Genomic DNA, 27,283 nt, shown 5'->3' on the forward strand with positions numbered 1-27,283 from the left:
AGATATATCTCACATATATAGCACATATCACATGTCAAATAACTAAAAAATCTATCCCAAAAGAAAGTATCTAAGTCTTCAAGCTAATTAACTGCAGACATATTAATATAGACATCTTTATTAACATGTGGCATAGCATTTTTTGCTGAACATTTGAATATTGGCATATGAACTCTCAGAAAATTACATGCCACTTATATTGAATTCTATAAGAGATTTAGCAGTAGAATGTTCTCATGAAGTGTATTTTGGGAAGTCATTTGAAATTGGAATTGTCAACCCTTTGGTTGTTAGATCAGCTCACTAACAACTCTCTAGTGTATGAATTCTTTGAGTTCCATTGTTGAGTATGTATTTCTAATATTGTTTAGTACTGGATGAGATTAGTTTAGGCGATGTACAAATAAGCAAAGTTCTGAGAAGAGTGGAGAGAGCTGAATGATTTCTTTCGAGGCTATTTCAAAAATAATATTAAAGATGTACATATAGACAAAGAGGGGGAGATATTGAAAAGTTTGAAGGGAATATGAGCAATTTAAAAATATGATTTGTTCCAAATTATACAATCTTTTTGATTGGGGAATCCAATGTCTCCTAACTTGAAGACAGTTGCTTTTTTTATTGCAGTGATTTCAGTTGGGTAACAGGTAACATAATGTGTTGTAGAACAGAGCCGTCTGACAGTTATTCAGTGTTTTCTTTTTCTCTTTATTGTTTTTGTTATTTTATTCTTAATTTCATAAACTTATTTACTACATTTGTCTTCATGAAAACAGCCCTGTCTACGTAGCTCTTTGTGGAAGATATCTCTTTGGAAATAGCTAGGTTTGAATCTGTTTAAAATTATTGACTGATACTCTATTACTTACACTATTACTATCAACATACTAAGAAGAATAAAAAGAAGCACACTGACAAAACAGATCAGTAGCACCTGGAGGAATAGTGTGCCTAACATAATGTGTGTGCTCCTGTACACAGAGACAATGAGAAGAATATTTTCTACTCTAGGCACAAGGCCCAAAATTCTGGGGGAGGGGCCGGTTGATTAGATCGACCCCAGTACACAACTAGTACTTAATTTATCTACCCTGAAAGGATAAAAGGCAAAGTTGACCTCAGCAGAATTTGAATTCAGAACATATAAAGACATGAAATACCTATTTCTTTACTGCCCACAAGGGGCTACACACAGAGGGAACAAACAAGGAAAGACAAATGGATTAAGTTGATTACATCGACCCCAGTGTGTAAATGGTACTTATTTAATCGACTCCGAAAGGATGAAAGGCAAAGTCGATCTCGGCGGAATTTGAACTCACAACGTAACGGCAGACGAAATACCACTAAGCATTTCGCCTGGCGTGCTAATGTTTCTGCCAGCTCGCCACCTTAGACAATGAGAAGAATGAGACACAAGAGTATTGTGATATTGCTTAGCAGGTTATATGAATGAAACAATACTTGAACCAAGATGAGCCAACAGAAGACCAGCTGAAGAATTTAGCTATGCATTAGTGTCATTAAGGACTTTCAACAATAATTAAGTTTCCCAATTCTACAAAGACAACATACTTTACTCTTTACTCTTTTACTTGTTTCAGTCATTTGACTGCGGCCATGCTGGAGCACTGCCTTTAGTCGAGCAAATCGACCCCAGGACTCATTCTTTGTAAGCCTAGTACTTATTCTATTGGTCTCTTTTGCCGAACTGCTAAGTTACGGGGACGTAAACACACCAGCAACAGTTGTCAAGTGATGTTGGGGGGGGGGGACAAACACAGACACACAAATATACATATATATATATATATACATATATACGATGGGCTTCTTTCAGTTTCCGTCTACCAAATCCACTCACAAGGCTTTCGTCGGCCCAAGGCTATAGTAGAAGACACTTGCCCAAAGTGTCACACAGTGCGACTGAACCCGGAACCATGTGGTTCGTAAGCAAGCTACTTACGACACAACCACTCCTATGCCTATATTGTTTTCTAATTAAAGGAAAGAGGTACAAAGCATAATTTCAGGAAATTGACACTCAAAATACACCCATTTTACTAGTGCTACCACTAGTCCTGACAATTAAAGATTACAAAATATGGAATACTTTGAAAGATTGCAGAAAGTAGTAGTTGAGTTTCTATGTGACCTAAATGCAGAAGACAGCAATATCATAGTGCAACTGGAATCATTGTTTATGTTTGCAATGAAGAGATTCTCTTTTCATATGAAAGGAGAATATATAATATATGGGAAACATGATATTGTTTTACAGCAAAACATAGTTAATGAAAGCAGAAGAGCAACAGTGACTGGAGATGGACAAGTCAAATATTTCCTGGAAATGCAACAGATACATTTAATAGACAAGCTAAAATGTATATAAGTTATAGAGGATAACAAATGATTTAAAGGAATGGAGTGAAACTTGACATTACAAAGTGAGGTTTCATAGATGAGATAATGCATTGAAATATGCTATTATGTAAGTCAGTTTCAGTCTATGTTAACATGGAAAGACAAATGATAAATATAGAACATTTATATATATGTATACACACACACACATATACATATCTATGTTTCATAGAAAAGAAACAAAAGCAAAACAAATTAGAACAATTAGAAATACCAAATAATAAATATAATTTGATGAAATGAAGTGGGGAGTGCATCATTTGAATTCCACTATTGAATTACTATTTGATAAGCACTTTGTGATGAAAAACAGTTTAAGGAGATTAGGATAGAGAGAGTTTAATTAAAAGTAAATAAACATTCTAATATTTCTGTTTTAAATAACACAACAAAGTGAGAAACAACATAATGCAATGCACAAATATAAATTAGACTACAGTAGATGGAAACTCCATTCAGTACATCCAGTGTAAACTATGGATATACAAGAACTGCTGTGGAATCTGAGGCAGGTTAACAAGGAAGGAAGATATGCAGCAGATAATCAGGAGAGGTAAGAAGTAAGAGCACACCCGAAAAATATTCTCTGAAATGCTTTGACAGTTCACTTGTTAATTACTTCTATTACCTAAATGGCTAAATTAAGAGTGGAGGTAGGTGCTCTGAAAGCATAATAGCCAGAATAAGAACAGACTGAAAGAACCATAACTTCTGGTAACAACAGGTTCTTTCTCAGAATGAATGAGAAACTATGATGCCCGTGTACAAAGTGTGATACTTTGTGGATGTGAGATATGGGTAGTGAATGCAGAGGATCTGTAAAGGATAGAAAGAAATAAAGCAAACCTATTTTGTTGGGTGTTAATGTTAGTATGCATGAATCATGAAGTACAAATGAACTCAAAGCAAAACTGTGTATAAAAAAAAATTGGATGAAGTAAGAGAGAAAACTGTTCTGCTTTGAGATGGGATGTATGATGACAGCTATATAAGTAGATGGAACCTATGAAAGAAGGAAACCTAAGGTGACATGGGAGGAATTGGCGAAAACTGATCTCAGAATATTTGAGCCTCATGACAATGACAAAGGACTACAATGATTAGTGCTGGAGAGGACTAGCCCAACTGTGCAAAAATGGCATAATGAACATTGAAATGGTAGTAGTGATGGAGGCTGGGAGGTATAATGTATCTATATTTGGGTATCTTACCCAATATGTTTCTATTGAATCTATATCTGCTGCCTGCCCAGCCTCTTGATATCCTCTCATCTTTCTCTGCCCAACCCCTTGATATAATTATCTACTATTTATTCTTTGGGTCATGTGGAATTGGGCAAATAGGCACACTGTAAAGTAGTGAGGAACCTCTAGTCTTACAAGGCACAAAGCAAACCCTTTCGTGTTGGTGTCACAATAAAATACATCAAGTACACTTTGTAAAGTGGTTAGCAATTGAGTGAAGATGATATAGGGTCAAGAGGGCTTGCTATTCTTGTCAAGGACATGAACATTTCTAGTGCTTGTGCTTTGATAAAATGAAGGTATCCAGTTGCAGAATCCAAGTAAAAAAAGGAAATGAATGAGTGAAATGTGGTCCTCTAACCTTTCTAGAAGGGCAGAAACTTTAAATTGGAACTGACTTGGGTTGTGATGGCCAGTCCAACCCATATTAAAATGAACAGTGGATGCAAAATGATGATGAAATAACATTTGGTATCAATAACTTAAAAACTTTAAAAATCCATAAACTTAAAAGATCCTAATAATACAACTTCATCGGTTATATTAAATCTATTGAAGTTACAACTCATAGCTACAATTTCAACCTTATTGACTTAGTTTTATTTACTGTATATACATTTTTTTTTACATTCATAATCTTCCAGGAAACAAATGTTATGATATATCAGACAAAATTTGAATAGGCTATATTAATTAGAAAAGCAAATGAATAAAATACTTTAAAATTACAATATCTTCATTTCTTATAATCAGGGCATGAAAACGATCTTTTGCAGTGTTACTTTACATAGTCTTACTTTGTACCATCCAAATTTATCTTGTAGTACCAGATGTTTAAATGTCACCAAGAATATTTATCTTATCACTGACTTTCTACATTTACTTTTCTAGTGCAAATATATCACTAATGTACAAGAGTATTTGTATAACATATTTTTGTTCCTTTATTATAGTTCAAATGACATGAAATGCATACAAAATGTTTTAAAAAAAGTAAAAATTAAATTTTGATTTTAAGCACTGCAAATATCAGGTACCATGAAAAACTAAAGTTCATTAAGATAAGTGTGTGTGTTAGTGTGTGTTTGTTAATGTGTATATATAACATTAAAGCATGTAAGAATAATGAATATTCACTACATATGGAGTGTTTTAATTATTAACTTTTAGGATATGAAATAGTGTAATTCACTTAGAATTATATTATTAAAGTTCAATTGAGTTTGTTTTGTTTTGGATGGAATAGAATATAAAAGCTTTCACTTTTATATCAATAACTATGGAAGGCTGGTTGGAATATTATCCGTATGGACTTCAAGGGCTAGCTTGCTATTTAGATAATTTAGGAGTTGGCTATAGGTTTACTTATAGAATTATTAATTTACTGAGACTATTTTTGTACATAGGGTAAATGTGGTTCCTTTGTTGTAGTTAAATTATTAATGTTAGTGTGTAATCCTTAAGATTGAATGAATGTGGTGATATCTAAGGTATGTTTGTTCCCAAACAACACTTATTTTAGTGCTGATGACACCACCAAATTGAATGATATTGCCCAAGTGTTGAAACCATAGTGATATCTGTGGGGCAGCTGATCATGGATGCATGTTGGATTACTGGTATGGCTGTTATTGATATATATATATATATATATATATATATATATATATAGATAAACTTGCTTGAAAATGGATGTCTGGCGTTCAATCATATAATAATATTGTGGTTCCTGACCGATTACACGTGTGTTGAAGGCTTGCTATGGAATTTATATTCAGATATATTTGGGGTACTTATGTGTACAGATGACTTTTGCTTCTGCTTTTTTCCATGGGTGCTTGTAAGTATTTCATTTATTTCTTATCGTATTCTCTGCTGGTGAGTGGAAAAATCTGTTAGATTAATCCCAAAATCATTCGATTCAGAGATAATGAATTTAAAAAAAAATTCTGTTAGCTTGCTTTCCTCGTTTTCAACATGGTGTGTATTTATAGTGATATGTATTGTATGTGGTGATTGATGCTTTAACCCTTTAGTGTTTGCATTATTCTGCCAAAATTAATGCTTCTTCATCTACATTGTTTTGAACTAATCATGCATTAATCTTGTAGCTATGAGATTTTGATGTGGTAGCTGTTAATTTTTAAAATGATATTGTAGGGTTGGTGTGGGAGACCAGATATGGCCAGTTTGAACATAAAACAGGGAGAATGCTTTTGGCCGGATATGGCCAGTTTAAATGCTAGAGGGTTAAAGTCTATTTCTCAGCATATTGGCATAGAAATCTTTTTGTTTTGCCCTTATTTATATATATATATATTATATATATATATATATATATATATTATATATATATATATATATATAAATATAAATATATATAAATATATATATAATATAAATATATATAAATATATATAATATATATATATATATATATATATATATATATATATATATATAATATAAATATATATAAATATAAATATATGGGTACAGGATGTCACAGAATGTAAACAACGTGTAATATGAAAACAATATGTAATACGAAGACAAACAAGAGAAAGAAATGGAAAACATGACAAGTAACATAAAGAATGACCCTTCATCAGTTGTCGGCTGTCCATCTATTCCTCATTCCAAGCATTTACAGCCAACAACTGATGGGGCCGTTCTTTATGTTACTTGCCTTGTTTTCCATTTGTTTCTCTCGGTGTTTGCATACCCAAGTTTGTCTTCGTATTTCATGTTGTTTACGTTCTGTGGCATCCTGTACCCATAAATGCACATATATGAACATATATAAGTATGCATGTACATACATGTACGTATATATGCATATATATATATATATATATATATATATATATATATATATATATATATATATATATATACACACAGTAATGCCTCGATATATGAGTTAACTTGTTCCCAGAGAATGCTCGTTAAGCAAAAACTCGTAAAGAGGAAATAAAATTTGTAAAACTTGTAAACTCGGGGTCTCAAAAAACAGATCGTCATAAAGTGGTGTTTGTGTGTGCGTGTACATATATGAAATGGCCAGGTCATCAGGATGAATGATGAACGGCTTCCTCATCAAATCCTCTTCAGTAAACTGGCAACTGGGAAGAGAAAGAAAAAAGGGGAAGACAATGGCAACGGAAGGCCAAATAACAGCAACCATGACTGACTCCGACATTCACATGTGGCCAGTGTAATTTGTTTTCTATGTGAAGATTGGTCTTATTAGCCACATTTGTCACTGGCAATAATGGTCCAAATATTCGTCCAGAAGTAGAAATCAACCCCCAGAGTTGTGGGATGAGTCAGGCCCTTGTTGGTAACTAAGAGCCTCTCCCTCAGAGTGAAAGGAAGATTGTTTAATGCCTGTGTATGTACGGCTATGTTATATGGCAGTGAAACATGGGCTTTGACTACAGAGGACTTGTGAAGGCTTGAAAGAAAATGAAGCTAACATGCTCCACTGGATGGGTAATGTCAGTGTGCATACATGGCAGAGAGTAAATGATGTAAGAGAAAAACTGTGTAAAAGAGGCATTAGATGTGTGCAAGAGAGAAGACTGTGCTGGTTTGGTCATGTGATGTCTATGGATGAGGACAACTGCATAAAGAAGTGTTGAGCTTTAATTGTAAAAGGTACCTGTGGAAGGGGTAGACCCAGGAAGACATGGGATTAAGTAGTGAGAAAGGATCTTCAGCAAATGACAAGGGACTGAGAGATGTGGCAATATGCTGTACTTGATAAGACACGTCAAGCTACTGTATTTCCCATCATCGAAGACGCTACTTTTCTCCTAAAATAAGGCTCAAAAATCTATCATGCGTCCTGGAAGCTGAAGGTTGCATTTTTCATAGGCATATCCTAACCCTAGAGGAAAATTTTCTATGCTAGACAGTAATGTGGACTCCTGTATATGACCGCTCAATGAAGTGTATAAATGATACCTTGTTAAAGTAGTAAATAAACAAAACTATCATAAAATTTTTTTTAGATATATGCAATCACAAAAAATTCATTCCTGTATGGGCAGTGTATGCTAGACGAGGCAACTGATGAGTGATAGTTTATATGTGTATCCATATTACTGATATTGTCACTTTCTTCAAACAACCTGACTTAAGGGTACATTATTAAGTGATGAAAGAAGTAAAACTGCGGTATGTTAAAAGGGTTTACAAGCAAATATTAATAACAACACTATCGTAATCACTTACTCACTTTCTGTAATGAAATGTAGTGTTCAGTCATAACTTACTCACTCTCTGTAATGAAACGTGTTGTGTTCAGACAGCAACATAGGCTTCCTCCTTGATCTCTGAAAGCCATGGTCTTAACCAGTTCAAATCTGGTCCTGATGACATTAGGAGTGATCCACAACTTCAGAAGATTTTACTTAAAACTTTTAGCCCAACTGTTACTATGGCAACCTCCAACAGAAGATACTCTTGCACAATCAGCTACAAGTGATTGAATATGCCAAACAGAATGGCAACAGGGCTGCAGAGAGGCATTTTGGAGCACCGCCAACTGAGAAGATGATCCACTACAGGAAGAAACAAGAGGACCTATTGAAGCCTGCATCAAGACTTAAACATAACCTGCATCAGACTGCAGCTAAGTGGTCAGAACTGGAGCAAGAGATGAAAGAGTGGATAGTTGCGGAGAGAAAATTGGGCCTTGCAGTATCTATAAAAATGATTATTAATGAACCAAAAGTGAGAGCAGCAGCACAAGGTCTGGATGATTTTCATGGCACATCAAGCTGGCATTATAGATTTATGAAGAGGCACAGACTGGCAATGAGAATGAAAACAAGAATAGCACAAAAATGCCTGAAGATTATGATAACAAAATAATTGAATTTCACAGGTTCATGATCAGTGCAAGAAAAGAGACTGACTACGAACTGGATCAGATCAGAAACATGGATGAGGTGTCACTAACGTTTGATGTGGTATCAAATAGAACAGTGGATGTTAAAGGATCCAAAACTGTAAGTGTAAAGACATCTGTACATGAGAAAACCCATTATACTGCAGTACTATTGTGTTGTGCTGATAGAACAAAACTGCCACTGCTGTTTATTTTCAAGAGGAAAACTACCAAAAGACAAAATTTCATGTGAAATTTTCGTTCATGTCCACCCAAAGGGGATGATGGATGAAGAAGGAGTGAAGTTATGGCTAGATAAGATCTGCTCAAGGTGTTCCAGTGGCCTCCTTAAAAAACCATCCCTTCTTGTGTGGGACCAGTTTCGTGCCCACAAACCAAAGGCTATAAAAGAAAGGGTGCAGAAATTGAAAATAAAAATGGCAGTGATCCCTGGTGGTTTAACAAGCAAATTACAACCACTGGACATATCAATCAACAAGCCTTTTAAAGCATTTATAAAAGAAGAGTGGAATCAGTGGATGAGAGCCAAGGACCATGACCTAACAGCAACAGATCATTTGAAAAGGCCAACAACTGCTCAGGTGTGCGAGTGTGTCCTGAAATCATGGAATGCTGTGAAAATTGAAGCAGTAGTAAAATCTTTTGAAAAATGTGGCATCAGTAAATCATTAGATGGCACAGAAGATGACATTCTGTTTGATGATAGTGAAACTTCAGACAGTACTGACAACCCTGATGATTTTTCTGGTTTTAGGGCTATGGAAGACTGCAGTCAGTTTTCAGGATTTGAAGAGTGAAATATTTTCCTTATACTCATATGTTTAATATCTGTGAACTTTTTAATCTTTTCCCATTGTTATTTAATTGTAATGTTTGTTTTGTTATGTCTGTGTGAAATTTTTACAAATGGTAATGATATGAAATGTTTTCAGGATTTGATGATTAAAATATATTTTCTTATTTGTAATATTTCAACTGTGCAGATTTAATCCCTGTTCTGTTTTTATTTTGTTCTATTTGGGATGTTATGTTTGTGTGATATTTCTATAAATGATAGCAATAAGCAAAATATTTTCAGAATTTTATGATTGAAATGTTTTTGATTGTGTAGAATTTACTGTAATCATTATTTTATTTTGTTCTATTTGGGATGTCATGTTCATGTAGTATTTTTACATAGTGTAACTGTACAATAAGATGCTATTCTGTATTTCTCACAATAATTTTCCTATTGTGGAGTTTAGTTTTTCCTTTGTCTGGGATAAAACAAAGTACTGTATAAGTCTACATCCAATACTTCCAAAATCTTAAAATACTGCACCAGCTTTAGCCTTATCTACTTGCATGAACTGAGACACTATTTAAACAAAACAGTCAAATTTGAAAAGTTTCTTAGTTGGTAGTGGTGGTGGTGGAGATGCATCCTCCCATCCCCCACCCTCTGAATCCATCCCTGTCATAGTGTAGTTTCAGTATTACAGTGGGTACATAACAGTAGACGTAAACTTTGAGAGTAAACTTATCATACCATATCTCTACTGATGGTCACACAAAACAAATTGGTAAGGTGAATGCTGCCTTTTGTTTGTGATACCAACCCACCTGCACCCACCCCTTGTAGAGTTATATAAAGTTCATATTTTTAAAATGATTTACATTCAAACCATCCATCAAATTTTCTTGTTAATCTAAGTTCTGAAAATCAGATAAAGTAAATAATGAATGTTATTTTACTAAATTCTTTATTATTTTGAAAATTAATTGAAACAAAGGTAGAAATTTAGTAATAAAAGGGTTAAAATAATTTCTTACACAGGCACAAGACTAGAAATATTTTGAGAGCATGAGGGTATAGTTGATTATATTGACCCCGTACTTAACTGATGCTTTATTTCATCAACCCCAGAAAGATGAAAAGCAAAGTTGACTGTGGTAGGATTTCAACTTAAATATGAAGTACCTAAACAAATAAAACAAGGCATTTGTCTAACACAAAATGAGTCTACCAAACCATTGCCCTTAAATATTAAAATTGTTTCAAAATTTGGCACATGGCCAGCAACTTTAAGAAAGGAGGTAAATAAGTCAATTACACTTTCCCCAGTGTTAAACTGGTATTTATTTTATCAACCTGAAAGGATGAAAGGTAAAGATGATTTTGATGGAATTTAAACCCAGCAAGTAAAGAACTAGAAGAAACACAGCTGCTAAGCATTTTGTCCAACTTGCTAATGGTTCTACCAATCCACTACCTAAAATGTCATTAAAATAATAAAAATAAAAATGAGATATATTTGAATTTTAAATGTTTGGATATTTAAAAAAGTAAGCAAACTTTGTTTGAAGAAAAAATATAAAAACTAGGTTAACAATTTTGGTTGGAAATACTCATGCAGCAAAAAAAAATAAATAAAAACAAAGAAAACTTACTGAAGTACATTTAAACAAAGGATATATATATATACACATTATTTACATTTGACAGATATTTGTCCTCATCTTGTTTGTTGTTAACACAACTTTTCGGCTGATATACCCTCCAGCCTTCATCAGGTGTCTTGGGGAAATTTCGAACCTGGATTCTCATTCCTAAGGTATTTTTCGATGTTATTACTATTATTATTATTATTATCATTATTCAAGTCACTGTCTTGAACTGAATTCGGAATCTCGGGGTTAGTAGCCCACGCTCTTAACCACTACGCCATATGCCCTTCGGCATATTTGATAAAATAAGTAACAACAAGCACTAGGGTCAGTGTACTCAACAAGCCCCTTCCCCCAAAATCTCAGTCCTTGTGCCAATAGTAGAAAAGATCGTTATTATTATTATTGTTGCTGAGCATACTTTTGTATGGAACAGAAGCATGGACTCCCTACTACAGACATTTAAAGAAACTTGAAACCTTTCACATGTGCTGTCTGTGCAATATCTGCAACATAAAATGGCAAGATAAGATATCAAAATGTCAAAATCTTATAAAAATGTGATATCTCCAGTTTTCAAAGTATGCTGCTGGGTGCAGATGGGTAGGACATATTGCTTGAATGAAAAATGACCACATTCCAAAAATTGTTTTGTATGGCTAACAAGTGGAGGGATATTTGTAGTAAAGGAAGACTTATCCTCAGGTATAAGGATAAGGTGAAGCAATCACAAAAATCACTATGGCTTAACTTGACATCTTGGGAAGGTTATTGCCTAGATCGATCTGCATGTCAGAAAATGTGTTATGATACATCAAAACAATAGGAGTTGAAGAAACAGAACAATAAAAAAATTTTATCCTGCAATCAACAGATACACTTGTCCAATCACAAGCAAAATCAAAAGCATCAGTATCTCCATTGTGACTTCATAGTAAAATCCATACTTGGACTCAAATTACATTCACACATCTATTGCAAATAAATGCAGCTTCAAAAGTTGTTTTCTCTTTTCCTTGCTTTTTTTTCTTTCTTTAAATCCACTCCTTCAAATGCTCATATGTTGAAACTTATGGGAGTAACCATTATTATTATTATTATTATTATTATTATTATTCCTTCCGACGCCGATGGACGTACGTGAATCAGCTCCGTGAATTTGACACCAATTTCACTGGAAATTTGCCGATAAGTTTGAATATTTTTTAATATTTTTGTGGCCAAACCGACCGGCTTCTTGCGGAGCTCGTCGGTTGGGCGAAATTTTGCCCCATTCGGGGTGAAATTACGTTTTAAAATTTTGAACATTTGACATTTTTCAACATTTTGAATATTACAAAACAAAACATGGCTATGAAGCGAACAGTTGGCTGTTCCTTCCTTCAAGATACATTCCCTCCGCAAACACACACAACTCATACAAAACACCCACTTCACGCCTTAAAAGGCAACAAAGATCCTCCTTCCGAACCGGAGAGCACGCGCTCCGTTCAAAAGGAGAATGCAAGCCAGGACGTCGCGTTCGACGTAATTCTCGATTTTCCCCCTCTGCCTTCACCCAATGCTTTGGTACGGAAGGAGGAGGAAGGAAAAACAATTACAAAAATCATTACAAACATTGACACGGAGAAAAAAGAAAAAACTTCCAACAATTTTGCTTCTGCTGCGAAGCAAATTTTGGAGGAAGTTAAGATAACTCTAGAAGATGTGAAAAGAGCGAAGGAGTTGTTGAGGAAGGATGGCAATGGCATCTTCCTCAATACTCCACAAGAGGTGATTGAAAGCACCAACAAGAAAACAATAATATACAAAGTTTTCGACAGAAAACTAAAAAGAATGACAAATGCCACACCCCAACAGTTGGAGATAGCTCTAAAGCCCATTTGGGCCCAAAAGAGCTACGTAACCAAGGGGAAGCGTTTTGGAACCGTGGAGGTTCGCTTCCCAACAGAGGAGCTTGCAAGGGCGAACGCCATTTCGCCCTTGCAAACTGAGAATTTGTTACTAGTTCCGACCCACCTCGGGCGAAGAGTAACAAAAATAAAAATCGACCTCGCCCCCCCCTGAGCTAGATATGTCATGGCTGGTGGCAGCTGTCCTCTATGATATAGAGGACACTACCACCATTCTAGATGTCAGGAGAGTGAGGGCGAAAAACTGGTTGGGGATGGGAGTGCTGCTTCTTGCGCAAATTCAGCAAGAGAATATCAGCAAAGTCCCTGATTTCGTAAGTTTGCCGGACGGCACCAGGCTAAACGTTGCTGTGGAGGGGCGAAAGCCAAAATGTTTCCTCTGCAGCAGCGAAAGCCACTTAAAGAGGGACTGTCCCATTCACAAAAAGAGGATGGAGGCTTTCAGCAAGAGGCAGCAGCAACAACAACAACAACAACAACAACAACACAAGCAACAACAACAGAAACAACAAAAACAGCAAGAAACACCAAAGGCTGCCACACCACCAACACCATCACCAACACCAGCACCAAGACGAACAACACCACCTCCAACAACAACAACCACCACCAAACCAACACCGACAACCACCACCAAACCAACACCGACACCAGTACCTCGAAGGTCGACAGCAGCGACATCAACAGCAACAGGAGCAGCGGCACCACCGATACCGGCGGAACCAAAAACCTTTCGTCCTGCTACTGAAGCAGACCCCTCAACCATTCCTTTGCCGGATGAAGAGTCGGATTGTGCGAGCTCTGATTCCAACAAAGGAGAATGGAGTATAGTGCCTCCAAAGAAGAAAAGGAGGAAGAAACAAAAAGATTTACAGGGGAAGCACGAACAAATAGTGCTTCCCAACATCAACAACAACAACAACACACACTCACAACAACAAACAACAACACTTTCGACACCACTACTGCCACTGTCACACACACAAACACACACAGACACAATTACATCAATAAACACAAAGAACCAAAAACTAGTGGAGTACTTAAAAAACAAAACTAGTACAAATATAACCGATTTCATCATACCAACACAAAACACACCACCAGCACACATTCTCACAATAAAAATAAATGCAAAAACATATGATGAAATCAAACAAATATTCCCTAACGATGTGGGATCGCTAAGGAAAAGTTTCTCGAAGAAACTTTATAAAAACATTGTGGAAGCACCCGTGCAAAAGCACAAGGGAGCCACCCCCACCACCAACAACAGTAAGTAGAGCCTTTTTTCTCCTTTTTTTTTTCCCCTACTTTTGAGACATGGCAAATCTTAGAATCGGTTGCTTGAATGTGAGAGGCCTTGGGTCACCTTGGAAACAGGGTCACCTGTTAAACGACCTGAGGTTTCATGATGTGGATGTAGCAGCCATCAGTGAAACCAGGCTCTCCGACCCGCAGGAACTCGCAGCCCTTTTCGGCGGATACGAGATATTTCTATCTCCGTGTCAGCCGGGAGCGGGCGGTGGTGGTACTGCGGTGTTGTTTCGGAAGGGCCTGGACCTGAAAATAAGGACAGTCTTCTTGGATCCGGAAGGTAAGTTGGTGGTCCTCGACGTCGACGGTAGTAACGGCGGTGCTTTCAGACTGCTGGCTGCCTACGCTCCGACAGGAGCAGGGCAGTCGGATTATTTCAAACGTCTGGAAGTTTTCCTGGGAACGTCACGCACTCTAGTGCTAGTTGGGGATTGGAACGCTGTCTTAGATGAACGTTTCGATCGGGTGGGCAGGGGAGCGTCTGATAGGAGAGGGGCAGGGTGCAAGAGCCTCACCAACCTACTCGGCCGCTTTCAGCTGTCCAACAGGTTTCGACTAGACAACCCGAATGTGCCAATGTGGACTTGGACAAACCGCATCGGGTCGTCTAGATCGTACTTAGATAGAGTGTTTTGTAGGCCAGCGGATAAGGACAGCGTAGGGTGTCCACAATTCCACCTAGTCGAATATACAGACCACAAATTAGTGATCTGTACGGTCGACTTAGATAGGCTACATAGACAGGGACCCGGCTACTGGAAGCTGAACGCGTCGTTAACGGCGTGCAAAGCTTACAGAGACCGGATTAGTTTACTAGTTAAGCGGGCGCTCACGGGGGCAATCATCAACAACAACTGGTGGTTTGCCCTCAAGAGAGCAATTAGAGTAGAGTCGATTAGGTATAGTAAGACTCTAGCTATTGAACGTAGGAAGAGAGAGCGGGATTTAGTTAAGAAACTAGACGAGGCTCTTGACACTGGCATCGCGACCGACGTGTTGGCGGCAAGGTTGGCCCTCGACCAACACTTCGACGCCAAACACGAAGGCTGCGTTGTCAGAGCTAAGGCACGTTCGCTAAGCGGGGAGGGGACTAGAGCCGCTCGATGGGCCCGCGTGGCGGAGGCGAAGCGAGGCAACAGAGCAACCATTCGGTCTTTGGTGGACCAGAACGGGCGCGAGGTTACCAAACCGAAGCAGATGTGTACGGTGCTTCAGCGGCACTTTGCTCAACTGTTTGGGACGAGCGGTGGAACGGACACCAACGGTACAGACTTCGGTGTGTACCTGGACGGCCTACCGCAACTCTCGGACAGCGAGGCAGAGTGCTGCGAAGGACCGATATCTGCCTGGGAAGTACAGGAAGCGATGAAGAGTTGCACGAGAGGTAGATCGCCGGGTTTGGATGGTCTGCCCTACGAGCTTTACTTTTCAATGCCAGACTTGTTTGCGGACCTGTTGGCAAACGTCTACTGCAACTGGCAGCAAAACGGGAGAATTCCTGCTTTTGTCTGTCAAGGGGTGGTGGCTGTGCTAAAGAAGGACCCAAACAAGGGGGACGTTATAGGGAATTTCCGGCCCATCACTCTGCTCAATGCAGAGTTGAAGATTTTGGCCAAGGTGCTAGCCAAGAGATTGGCGCTTGTCGTGGACAAGCTGGTCGGCAAGACGCAGACATGCGCTGTGCCGACCAGGTCGATACACGACAACCTCCATCTCATGCGCTACATCATAGAGAGGGTGGGTAACGACGCTGGCGCGGGTGGGGCTTTGATCAATTTGGATCAGAGTAAAGCCTTCGATAGGGTCGACCATCGGTACCTGGCAGCTGTCCTCAAGGCAGCCGGCTTCGGTCCAGTCTTCCGCGGGTGGATAGCTGCTTTATACAGCAACATCTGCTCGGTGATACGGGTGAACGGTCACCTTTCGGAACCGTTCGACATCTCGCGTTCGGTCCGCCAAGGATGCCCTCTCTCCTCCCTCTTGTACATTTTGACTCTCGAGCCATTACTGCGCAAGTTGGAGGCTTTGAGGGGTATCCCGCGTGATCTAGGAGGCGGAAACAGCGTGTCTGCTTATGCCGACGACGTCACCGTGGTGGTGTCGAGCCACAGGCACATTGGCGAGACGCTAAACCAGTACGAAGCGGTGACAGGAGCAAAGATTAACGCGGAAAAGTCTGTGGGCTTGCAACTGGGCACCTGGAGAGGCAAGCCCATGCCGTCCAACAGCGTCGTAGGGCGCTGGACAGACGGACCCGTTAAACTGCTTGGGGTCTGGTTCGGTCCGGACCTCCAGGTGGATAAGAACTGGGAAGAGGTGACGAGCAGGGTGGCACGTCTCACCCAGAAATGGGCCGAGAGGAAGCTGTCCCTGAAAGGTCGAGCGGAGGTGGCGAATGCGTACATCGCATCCGTCATCTATTACCGCTTGACCGTCGTCCCTTGTCCCGACCACTGGTTGGCCAAGCTGGTACGCCTGCTCTTCGACTTTTTGTGGAAGGGTCAGGTGCCACTGGTCAGGCGATCCATCTGCTGTCAACGACCGCTGAACGGAGGCCTTGGAATGCCGTGGTTGCTGTTGCGCAGACATGCGCTCAGGCTGCGGCATCTCAAGCGCTTCCTAGACGGTGAACAGGTGTGGTCGTCTTTTGTCAGATGCGATTTTCCGCAACTCGTCCCTTTGACGGAGCTGCAGACCTGGATCAAACGTAGACCGAGAAAGGGCGCTTGGCACCTCGAGTGCCGTCAAGCCCTCTCCGCCCTCCGCCAGGCGGGCAATGCGATTGGTTACAGCTCCACTCTAGCGTTCTATAGAGGGTTAGTGGAGGAAAAATGCGACGACGTTCTCGGGGAAACTCTAGGCGTTGAAGATGACGAACTGTGCGGTCTGTTCGGGAGGACTTTCGGGCCGGGGCCGATGGATAATTTCCAGAGGTCTCTCGCCTGGCAGTGCTACCGAGGGGCTCTGCCTGTTCGAGATAAACTCTACCGGCACGGAAGTGCCATCAGCCGGGCCTGCCCGAGGTGTTGCCAGGACGACGAAACCGTTCTGCACGCACTCGTTCAGTGCCCGAGTATTGCTGAAATATGGGTTTATGTCGAACAGCTACTGTCACGTGTAGGACGGATCCGACTATCGGCCGAATCCATAGTGAAGATTGCCCCGCCGACCTCCTTCAACAAGGAGGGCGAGGCCGTTTTCTTGTGCCTAGTGGCTGTGGCGAAAGAGGTCGTGTGGTGGACTCGTTTGAAAGGGCTAAAGACAGACACTTTCCTCTTTGGTCAAGGCCTCATCAACTTTTTCAAGTTTCACTTGAAAAGGAAGATGAGGTTAGAGAGGAAAGTGCTGTCCGATAGCAAGTTTTATGAAAGGTGGGTGAATTGTGCGAGACTGGCCTGTATAAATGGACCAGTTCTCAGGTTTCGCCTGTGATTTCAAAAAGGTAATGTAAAAGGAGAAAAAAAGGGGACTCTCTACACCCCCTTTTTAGACCAGGCTCCCGTTGGCTTTTGTAGGGTTTTTTCCACCAGGAACCTTTCGAAACGTCTCCCCCTTTTGGGAGTTTTTCATTGTTTTAATAATCATTGTTATAAAGTTTTTTACACGGATTTTTTAACAAACGGACAAAACCCTTTGTAACCTTTCGTCCTGTCTTGTCCCTTTATGTAATCATGCGTGTCAGCCCTTGTGGCCAATAAAAAAGAATTGATTATTATTATTATTAACACTAAAAGTAAAAAACAAAATGATTTGCAAGGAAAGAGTATGTTAAAAAAGTGTTTCTCTGCTTTTTTAAAAATACTAGTTCTATAGGTATAGGTGTGGCTGTGAGGTAAGAAGCTTGCATCCCAACCACATGGTTCAGTACTGTGTGGCACTTTGGGCAAGCCTCTTCTACTATAGTCATGGGCTAACCAAAGTTTTGTGAGTGGATTTGGTAGACAGAAAATAAGTGTGTGTGTGTGTGTATATATGTATATATATATATATATATATATGGTAAAGGTGATGCTTTACATACAAATAATTACAGAGGTATCAAGTTGTTGGATCAGGTAATGAAGGTCATGGAGAGGGTTATAGCCCAACTAATTAGGGAGAGATTCAGTTTAGATGACATGCAGTGTGGGGTTCATGTCAGGAAAAAGCACCACCAATGCTATATTTCTGGTAAGACAGCTGCAGGAGAAATACCTACCCAAAGATAAACCTCTGTACCTGGCTTTCGTTGACATGGAGAAAGCCTTTGACAGGGTCCCCCAATCCCTTATCTGGTGGTCAATGAGGAAACTAGGGATAAATGAATGGTTAGTGAGAGCTGTGCAAGCCATGTACAGGGATACTGTCAGTAAGATGAGAGTTGGCAACGAATAGTGAAGAATTCCGGGTAGAAATAGGGGTCCACCAAGGTTCGTCCTCAGCCTCCTCCTATTTATCATAGTCCTCCAGGCAACAACAGAGGAATTCAAGACAGGATGCCCCTGGAGCTCCTCTATGCTGACAACCTTGCTCTAATTGCTGAGTCACTATCAGAACTGGAGGAGAAGTTTCAGGTGTGGAAACAAGGATTAGAATTGAAAGGGCCTTAGAGTCAACCTAATTAAAACCAAAGTCCTAATAAGTAGGAAGGCAGGCAAACCACAAATCCCTTCGGGTAGATGGTCCTTCTCGATCTATAGAAAACGTGTGGGTAGAAACTTTATAAGATATACCCAGTGTAAGCTATGGACACATAAGAGGTGCAGCAATATCAAAGGAAGGCTAACTGGGAAGACAGTTTTATATGTGGCAGATGCTCAGGAGCAACAAACACTGAAAATGTGCAGAGAACAACTTCTGCCACATTCCAGGGAGAAAAACTAGAAGTAGTTGATAGCTTCCATTACCTAGGTGACCAAGTCAGTAGCGGAGGAGGGTGCACTGAAAGTGTAGCTGCTAGAATAAGAATAGCCTGGGCAAAGTTCAGAGAGCTCTTACCTCTGCTGGTGACAAAGGGCCTCTTGCTCAGAGTAAAAGGTAGACTGTATGACGCATGTGTACGAACAGCCATCCTACATGGCAGTGAAATATGGGCCATGACTGCTGAGGACATGCGTAAGCTCGCAAGGAATGATGCCAGTATGCTTCGATGGATGTGTAATGTCAGTGTGCATACTTGACAGAGTGTAAGAACCTTGAGAGAAAAGTTGGACCTAAGAAGCATCAGATGTGGTGTGCAAGAGAGACGACTGAGCTGGTATGGTCGTGGCGAGAATGGATAAGGATAGCTGTGTGAAAAAGTGCCACACCCTAGAGGCTGAGGAAACATGTGGAAGAGGTAGACCCAGGGAGACCTGGGATGAAGTGGTGAAGCACGACCTTCGAACATTAGGCCTTACTGAGGCAATGACTAGCAACTGAGACCTTTAGAAATATGATGTGCTTGAGAAGACCCAGCAAGCCAAGTGTGACCATAACCTCATGGCCTATGCCAGGGGTGTAACCAGCCCACTTATGCATACCTATCCTTCATTGGACACTAAACTCTGCTTGCAAAGACCTGTTGAGGCAAGTGAAATTGAAATCAAAGTGCTAAGAGCACCATCCAAGCGTGATCATTACCAGAGCAGCTAACTGGCTTCCATGCCGGTAGCACGTAAAAGCACCCATTACACTCCCAGAGTGGTTGGCATTATGAAGGGCATCCAGCTGTAGAAGCTCTGCCAGATCAGATTGGAGCCTGGTGCAGCCATCTGGTTTGCCAGTCCTCAGTCAATTGTTGAACCCATGCTAGCACGGAAAGTGAACGTATGATGATGATGATGATGATAATATATATACATCTGCACGTGTGTGTGTGTGTGTCTGTCTGCCCCCTACCACTGGTTGACAACTGGTGTTGGTGTGTTTACATCCCCATAACCTGGCAGTTCAGCAACAGAGACCAATAGAATAAGTATCAGGCTTAACAAAATACACAAAAACAAAATACTGGGGTTAATTCATTCGACTAAAAAAATTGTTCAAGATGGTGCCCCAGCATGGCCACAGCGTAATGACTGAGAAAAGATATGCAGTAAAATGTATCTTTTGACTCCTAATTGTAGAATTAAAATAATCTGAGGCAACTAAATTCTAATCATATTTAATAAAAATTTATAGCTTTATAATTTTTGTATATTGTGATTAGGAAATCAGCTATGTTCATCAGTATTGAAAATGCTGATTTTTGCCAAGTCAAAGCTAATACATGATGTAAGATGAGCAGAGCTATCTGAGTAATAACCAGATGTCCCAACAAATACATGATGCATCTGATTAGACAACTGAAACTGCTTTCTTGCACATAACCCTATGGTAAAACAGATGCTTAGTGATATGATGAACACCTAAAAGACAAATTCTGAACTGAACATTTTGGAATTTAAGGAGAAAACAAGCAATTTTGTACTTGAAATTCAGGTTTACAATTATTGTGTGTTGACATAAAGACTGTAACATTTAAGTTTCTCTCAAAAGACAATCCAGGCAAGAAATTTCCAAGCTAGAAGAAAATCTGGTTTAATTTAATAATCAAATTTAATCTGAAGTCCATTGATAGGTGATTAATGTTATTCTACTGCATTAAGCTGGCAGAATCATTAGCATGCCAGTCACCATGCTTAGTGGTATTTTGTCTGTCGTTATGTTCTGAGTTCACATTCCACTGAAGTCGACTTTCCTTTCATCTTTTTGGGGTCGGTAAAATAAATACCAGTGGAGCACTAGGGTTGATAAAGTAAGTACTAGTGGAGCACTGGGGGTCAATATATTTAACTTAACCCCTCCCCTGAAATTACTGGCCAGGTGCCAAAAATTGAAAGCAATATTATTCCATTGTGGAAAGGCATCCAGCTGTAACAACTATTCTGAAACAGACACAGAAGTCTGGTGCAGGCTCCTGCCTGGCCAGTTCCTATCAAACTGTCCAACCCATGCCAGCATGAAAGGCAGACATTAGACATTAAACGATGATGATGATTTAACTACTTTTCTTTAGAGTTTAATTGTAATTTTTTACATGTACTGTTGCTAAAAGAACAAGTAAATTTCAAATTTCCCCTCAAAGTGTGGGGTTTTACATTGTTCAGAATAAATCATGAATTAGAGGGTGGTACTGCTGTGCAACAGAAAGACCTGCTAAATCTAGAATTTGGTCTGGATTACTAGTGCTGCTTTGAATCATATATTAATAACCAATGAAAAGATTTTAATGTCATAACTTTGCATTTCTTGTCAATTTTATAACAAAAAGAATTTTGACCATGAGAGAAATATTTATACTAATTTTAAAATCTCTTAAATCAGAGTAAACATTTTTGAAAAAAATATCTTTAACCAGTCCATAAGCATATTAGAAAGCTTGCCTAATGTGCTAGTTTCATTTAACTCTTCTGTAACCAAATTTCTAATAAAATACACTAGCTGTGCATTTTAATTAATTGGAAATTAAAAGTTTGAAGAGATTTGATAAAATAACCTTTTTCACTATTAAATATAAAATATAATTAATAAAAATTTGTACATAACTTATGATGGAAGAATGTTAATTTTGACATAAACACTTTAATGTGAGTTTTGTATTAGTCTCAGAGGTGCTGGTGCCAAAAGGGTTTAAAAAGAGCCAAAGCTTGGGGAACTTTTTTTTTTAGAAATTATGCATATCTTTTTTAAAGTTTATGAAAAATCGGTAGTGTTTAAATTTGTTAACTCTCCATTAACACTATTTTGTTTTTTAAACTTCTGTGTCTAAGCCAAGTGAAAAAGCTTTTTTGTTTCAAGGTATGTTCAATTTATTTCTATCAAGATTACAACAGTTAAATTTATTGTTTCCATGAATTAGCAACATAAAGACAAAAACAGCAACAACAAAAAACTTGTGACATATTTTACCAGTTAACTAATGCAATAATTTAGTACTTGGCTTGTATAACTAAAAACATTCTAATAAATGTAATTGTCTATTTTCAATTGTTATATCCATTTCTTTCAAAAGGCAATTTACTACAAGTTGTAACATTAGAGAGGTATCCTATAAAGGTATGATTCTATGCTACAACAATTTCATTTAAATTAGAGAGTTAATGGAATGCTTTTATCAACCAGTAGTTTAACATAGACGCATAAAAATTTAAAGAGAACAATACCATAATCTGATCATTTTTAAGAGGATTAATTGTAGAACACTAAGCAAATATGCAACTTACAAGTCAGTTATCATCATCATTGTCCACTTTATGTTTGCATGAGTTGGATGAAACTTTCTGAGACAGATTTTTTTTTTTTACAGGGAGATGCCCTTCCTACTGCCAACTTTCACCTGTTTCCAAGTATTGTAATATTTCTTCATGACCAGACATGACCGAAACTATAATTACTATTACGTTTACAAATATTGTCATCATAGTTAGACAGTTCTGTATAAATGCACAATTCCAAGATGCTCTGTTATAAATCAACTCATTGATAATGGCATCAATTTCCAAGTTCACTCTAATTAATCCCATTCAATTATTCTCCGACCTGTCATTCTGTATATTACAGTACTCCCCCACATTAACGTAACAAGCTGGATATCATTTTCACATTGAATATCCATAAAATAATACTCAGCTCCTTCCACTCCATTTGTTTTATAACCTCTACTTTCACTGCTCAAGTTTTGCTGCTAAACAGCAACACAAGTTCAACAACTGCATTACAGTCTCTTTCAAACAGAGGAAAAATATTAGTTTGCCATAATAAAAGGCAACGGATTCTTTACTTTCTTCCACTCACTTCATATTCTAGACATTATTAACAAAGCAGCTTTCTTCAGAATTTAGTAACAAAACACTTAATAAAAAATGATTTAATACGATACTTCTATAAACGAGAACTGAAATTAATATTCATTTAAGTTAGAAACAGTTCTACAATGAATTTAAGAGTCAATATTCCCTGAACTTATATATTGTTATTTATTTTCTATGAAGACTTTAAAATTAGCATAATTTAACTAGTCACTTTTTTTTAAATTCCAAAATATTTTAAAATAAATCACAGATAATACTTGTGGGCGAGCATGAATTATTCATAATACACAACGGAAAATTTAGACTATACAGAACACTGAATAAAAACATGAGCTTGTAATTTATTGAAATTATATTGTCACACTTGCATAAAAGTTGCAAATGTCATAAGTTTGAAAGGATATATTTATTCCAAAGACATCACAGTTAGCTAATCAGAATAAAGAAATTAAACATAACATTAACCACTCACTAGTGTTATTCAAAATTAGGCAAATGTCAGTCAATTCAAACAAACTAGTTTTGTCTTCTATTTTCAGAGAGAGAGAGGGAGAGAGAAAGAGATAGATAGATAGATAGCGAGAGATTGATTTAGAATTACTAGAATATACAGGAATTTCAAATTTTGTCAAAGATGAAATATAATTTGAAAATTCCAAACCCCAAAATTAACTTAAGTTCTTAATAAATAGATGGAAACATGATATCAGACTATAAACACTGAATTCAAATATTATTGAGAATCACTTTAGCTTTCATCTCTTCAGGGTCAATAGCATAAGAAGCAATAATGTATAGTGGGGTGAGTCAACTGACTATACACCCTGTCATAAATTTGCAGTCTTATGACATTGTAACAAATCAATAAATGAAGAAAAAAAAAAAAGAAATAACAGAAGAGTGGATTAGATACTCTTCAATATTTGGTTTCTATTTGTTTCAAAGTTTAAATACATGTATAAGTATGTCTTACCTTCTTATAAAGTGGATTAAAAGAGTGCAAGTTTTATAATGGTGCTTATTTAACTGTTCATGTACACTTTTCTCTGTATCCAGTTAAAAGGAAGGTGTTAATAATTACAATGCATTTCTCAACACACCTACTATCTAGGTGATCTTAGTATGGAATTGTGTGATCAGTAAGTAGTCTTAGTGCAATGCCCCAAAGAAATGATTATGAGGAAACACTCCTAGAAATTGTGATGTACTTACTTACTGCAGTACAGGTAAGTGCAAAATAATAAATCTGCCCACTTCTGTCCAATCCTACATCTTATGATTATGAATAAGACACTATATATTTCTACTAATTCAATATTTATTCTTTCATATGGTATGTTTACTAAATTACCTGGGTTTGAAGTCTGTATGAAGACTGAAGACTCTTATATACATAATCACATTGCTGCAAAAGAACAATGATTACAGCTGAAGGTAATTATCAGGTATAGTAATCTAAAAACAAATTAAGTATATGTTGTAGTGACAGTTATACAGTTTATGAACAATAAACTAAATTTTGTAGCACATCCTATTAACATTTTACACAGAGTATTCTTGAGAGTTTTGAGGAAATTAAAAAGGAAATGAGACATGGTAAATATGAATGTTATCTAAAGCTAAATAACAGGATTTCCATGAGAGAGGGAAAAAGCAAAAAAATAAAGCTATGAAGGGCGTTTCTTTCCTAAGTATATAAAATATAAAAGTGGTTTCAAAATTTACTTGAGAGAAACTGTATAAGAAAACTGATTGCACATGAAGAAGCACTGAGCATCAAGTTAATATCTGTTAAGTGCTTCCTTTGTAAGGTTGGGATTATTGTTATCATGGAAATTTCATTCCAAAGTACTTAGAATACAAAGGGTTTGATTATATATTTGACTAATACTATAGAAAATAATTGCATTCATATTCACATGAAGAGGCACTGAACTTCATGTTTATCTATCACAAGAACTTGATATGTGACCTTCATCATATGAAAAATCTGTAAAAATTGAGTTAAAAATAGCTGTAAACTTGCATGAAGTTTGTTTTCTAAGTACTTCAAATATAAATGTAGTTTTGTAACTGAAAAGTATCACAGTGGAGAGTAGACATGTAGAGTAGAAGAGAAATGTTCTAACACATCTTTCTATGAAGAACTGAACTTCAAATTTATATCTAATGCTAAGTACTTGATTATTATCAGTAATAGTAACAATAAAGAATATGGTTTAGATATATATATAAGATGAAAAATCTGTAAATAGTGAAGTGAATCATCGATTAGCCTCTTTACATTGGACAGTAAATCTGAGATATTCAACAACAGTCCTAAGATATATTGAAATCGACAAGAGCATTTGTTAAAATACTGAGCTAACAATATCAACAAATGGGATTTTTGCCCTTTCAACACACAAGTTTAAGATTACTAGAATGCTAGTTTAGATCGAAAAAAAAATTTGTATTTTAACCAAGACTAGAAGAATCAGCAATCCTGCTCCTGTATTGAATTGAAAAATACAAGCAGGTATCCTCTAAATTACTATAAATGTACTTTTAGTTCTCAGAAGGCTTTGTTTCCGATAATATCTCTATTAGTAAAGAAAACGTGAGAACCAGTAGTAAGGAACTTATTAATGCGGTGAATGAAAATATCATTGTTTATTACATATTCATAAAATATCAAATTTCCTTAAGCAGGGTACAATCGAATCGAAGTAAAATTTTAATTTGATATATGTTCTTATATAGTCAATGAGTGAGACATCCAAAGTCGGATGGGATACAAGATTTTGATGATTTGGCAATCATCTCTTAGGAAATGCAGAGGAAGGAGAAAATTTGCTGATATTTGAGAAGAGAATGAATACATACATATACAAACAAGAACATAAAGAATACAGCACACACAAACACAGCAATCCAAAGTTGTGAAGGACAGAAGTTGTATAACTTTGAAGTATGATGCAGATATTGAGTATATAATAATCATTCTTATGTTTCCTTCCTGAAATAACGAATCAGTCACAATATACTTCTAAATAAGCAATCATTCTGAAAAAGTAATTGAAAGTAAATGCAACACAGAGGAAACGACTTCGGTAAAACAGGAAGGGTCCAATTATGTTTAGATTCCATAAATTGCCGTTATTATGTATTTCAAGAATAGTTGAGTTGCAAAGTGATGATGTCAAGTCAAGGTCTTGAAGAAAGTAGCAACAAGAAGTTGTTTGTATTTCGGTAACATTTTTTAACAAATAATTTAGTGGAATTTCACAGACGCCTATACGAAACTATAAGGATAGGGGTTATAAATCTATCACCAGAATTCTTTATTAAAAAATGTAGCTTTTCTAGAATTTCAGTGGAATTTCGTCGACAACGATACGAACAATTAAAGGATTATAAATCTATTAACATTAGCTTCACTAAAATTTCAGCAGCATCTTAAATCAAATGCTTCAAGGAACGAAAAAGGGAAAATAATTTGCCGATAAAGACTTTGCTAGTGAAGAACACACGCCACGCATAAAAACTCTAATAATGAAGAAATCACACACAAATAAAGCAATCCAAAGCGAAGAAGTTGGGAAAGACAAAAGTTGTATAACTTTGAAGAGTGATGCAGATGCTGGGACTTGAATGTTAAGAGTGATGGAGAGAGAGGGGGACAGAGATTACAGAGAGGTGAGGGAAGAATTGTCACCAGTAGCGCTGGGACAGTTAATCATCGATACTTTATAAAGATATCGTAAGCAACACAGATAACTAACACAACACACTATAACTGAAATTCAGAATTTAAGAATCTAAAACATATGCAGTAAAGAACGAATAAAAACAGTTCTTAAGAATGGAAATTTGTATTAAAAATACTTACATGAGGCAACTCTACGATCATACGTGTATTTATATATTTATATATACATAAATATTTTGTGTATATATTTCAAATAAACATATATACGGGCTGAGTTTTTTTTTTGTCTTTTAAAAAAATATGCTGAATTTTTGTTAGAGAAATTCGTTCATGTCAAATCACAGCAGCCGTCTATTTAATAAGGTTGATATTGGAGAGAATTACGGCGTCTAGTCTAAGCAGAACACTTAATATGGCGATGCGGCTGATGTACCGGATGTGATGGCAAGGAGGCAGGGGTGTTGACTTATATGTTATAAGAACATCTATGTGTCCGTGAGCTGTGAGTGACGTATACGTACAAACACACATATATT

General features: G+C 37.5%; 1 protein-coding gene across 1 annotated transcript in view; it reads right to left on the reverse strand.

The window, feature by feature from the left end:
• The window catches only part of LOC115219627 (integrin beta-PS), a 106,264-nt gene extending 79,054 nt beyond the window's left edge, over nt 1-27,210 (reverse strand). Inside the window, exon 1 of the mRNA XM_029789787.2 lies at nt 26,928-27,210. Within this exon, the coding sequence (XP_029645647.1) occupies nt 26,928-26,929 (2 nt within the window). The 5' untranslated portion in view covers nt 26,930-27,210. The remainder of the gene's footprint in view (nt 1-26,927) is intronic.
• Nucleotides 27,211-27,283: the final 73 nt, after the last annotated feature.

The sequence above is a fragment of the Octopus sinensis genome, linkage group LG1 (assembly GCF_006345805.1).
Source record: "Octopus sinensis linkage group LG1, ASM634580v1, whole genome shotgun sequence".
In the NCBI taxonomy this organism is placed as follows: Eukaryota; Metazoa; Mollusca; class Cephalopoda; order Octopoda; family Octopodidae; genus Octopus; species Octopus sinensis.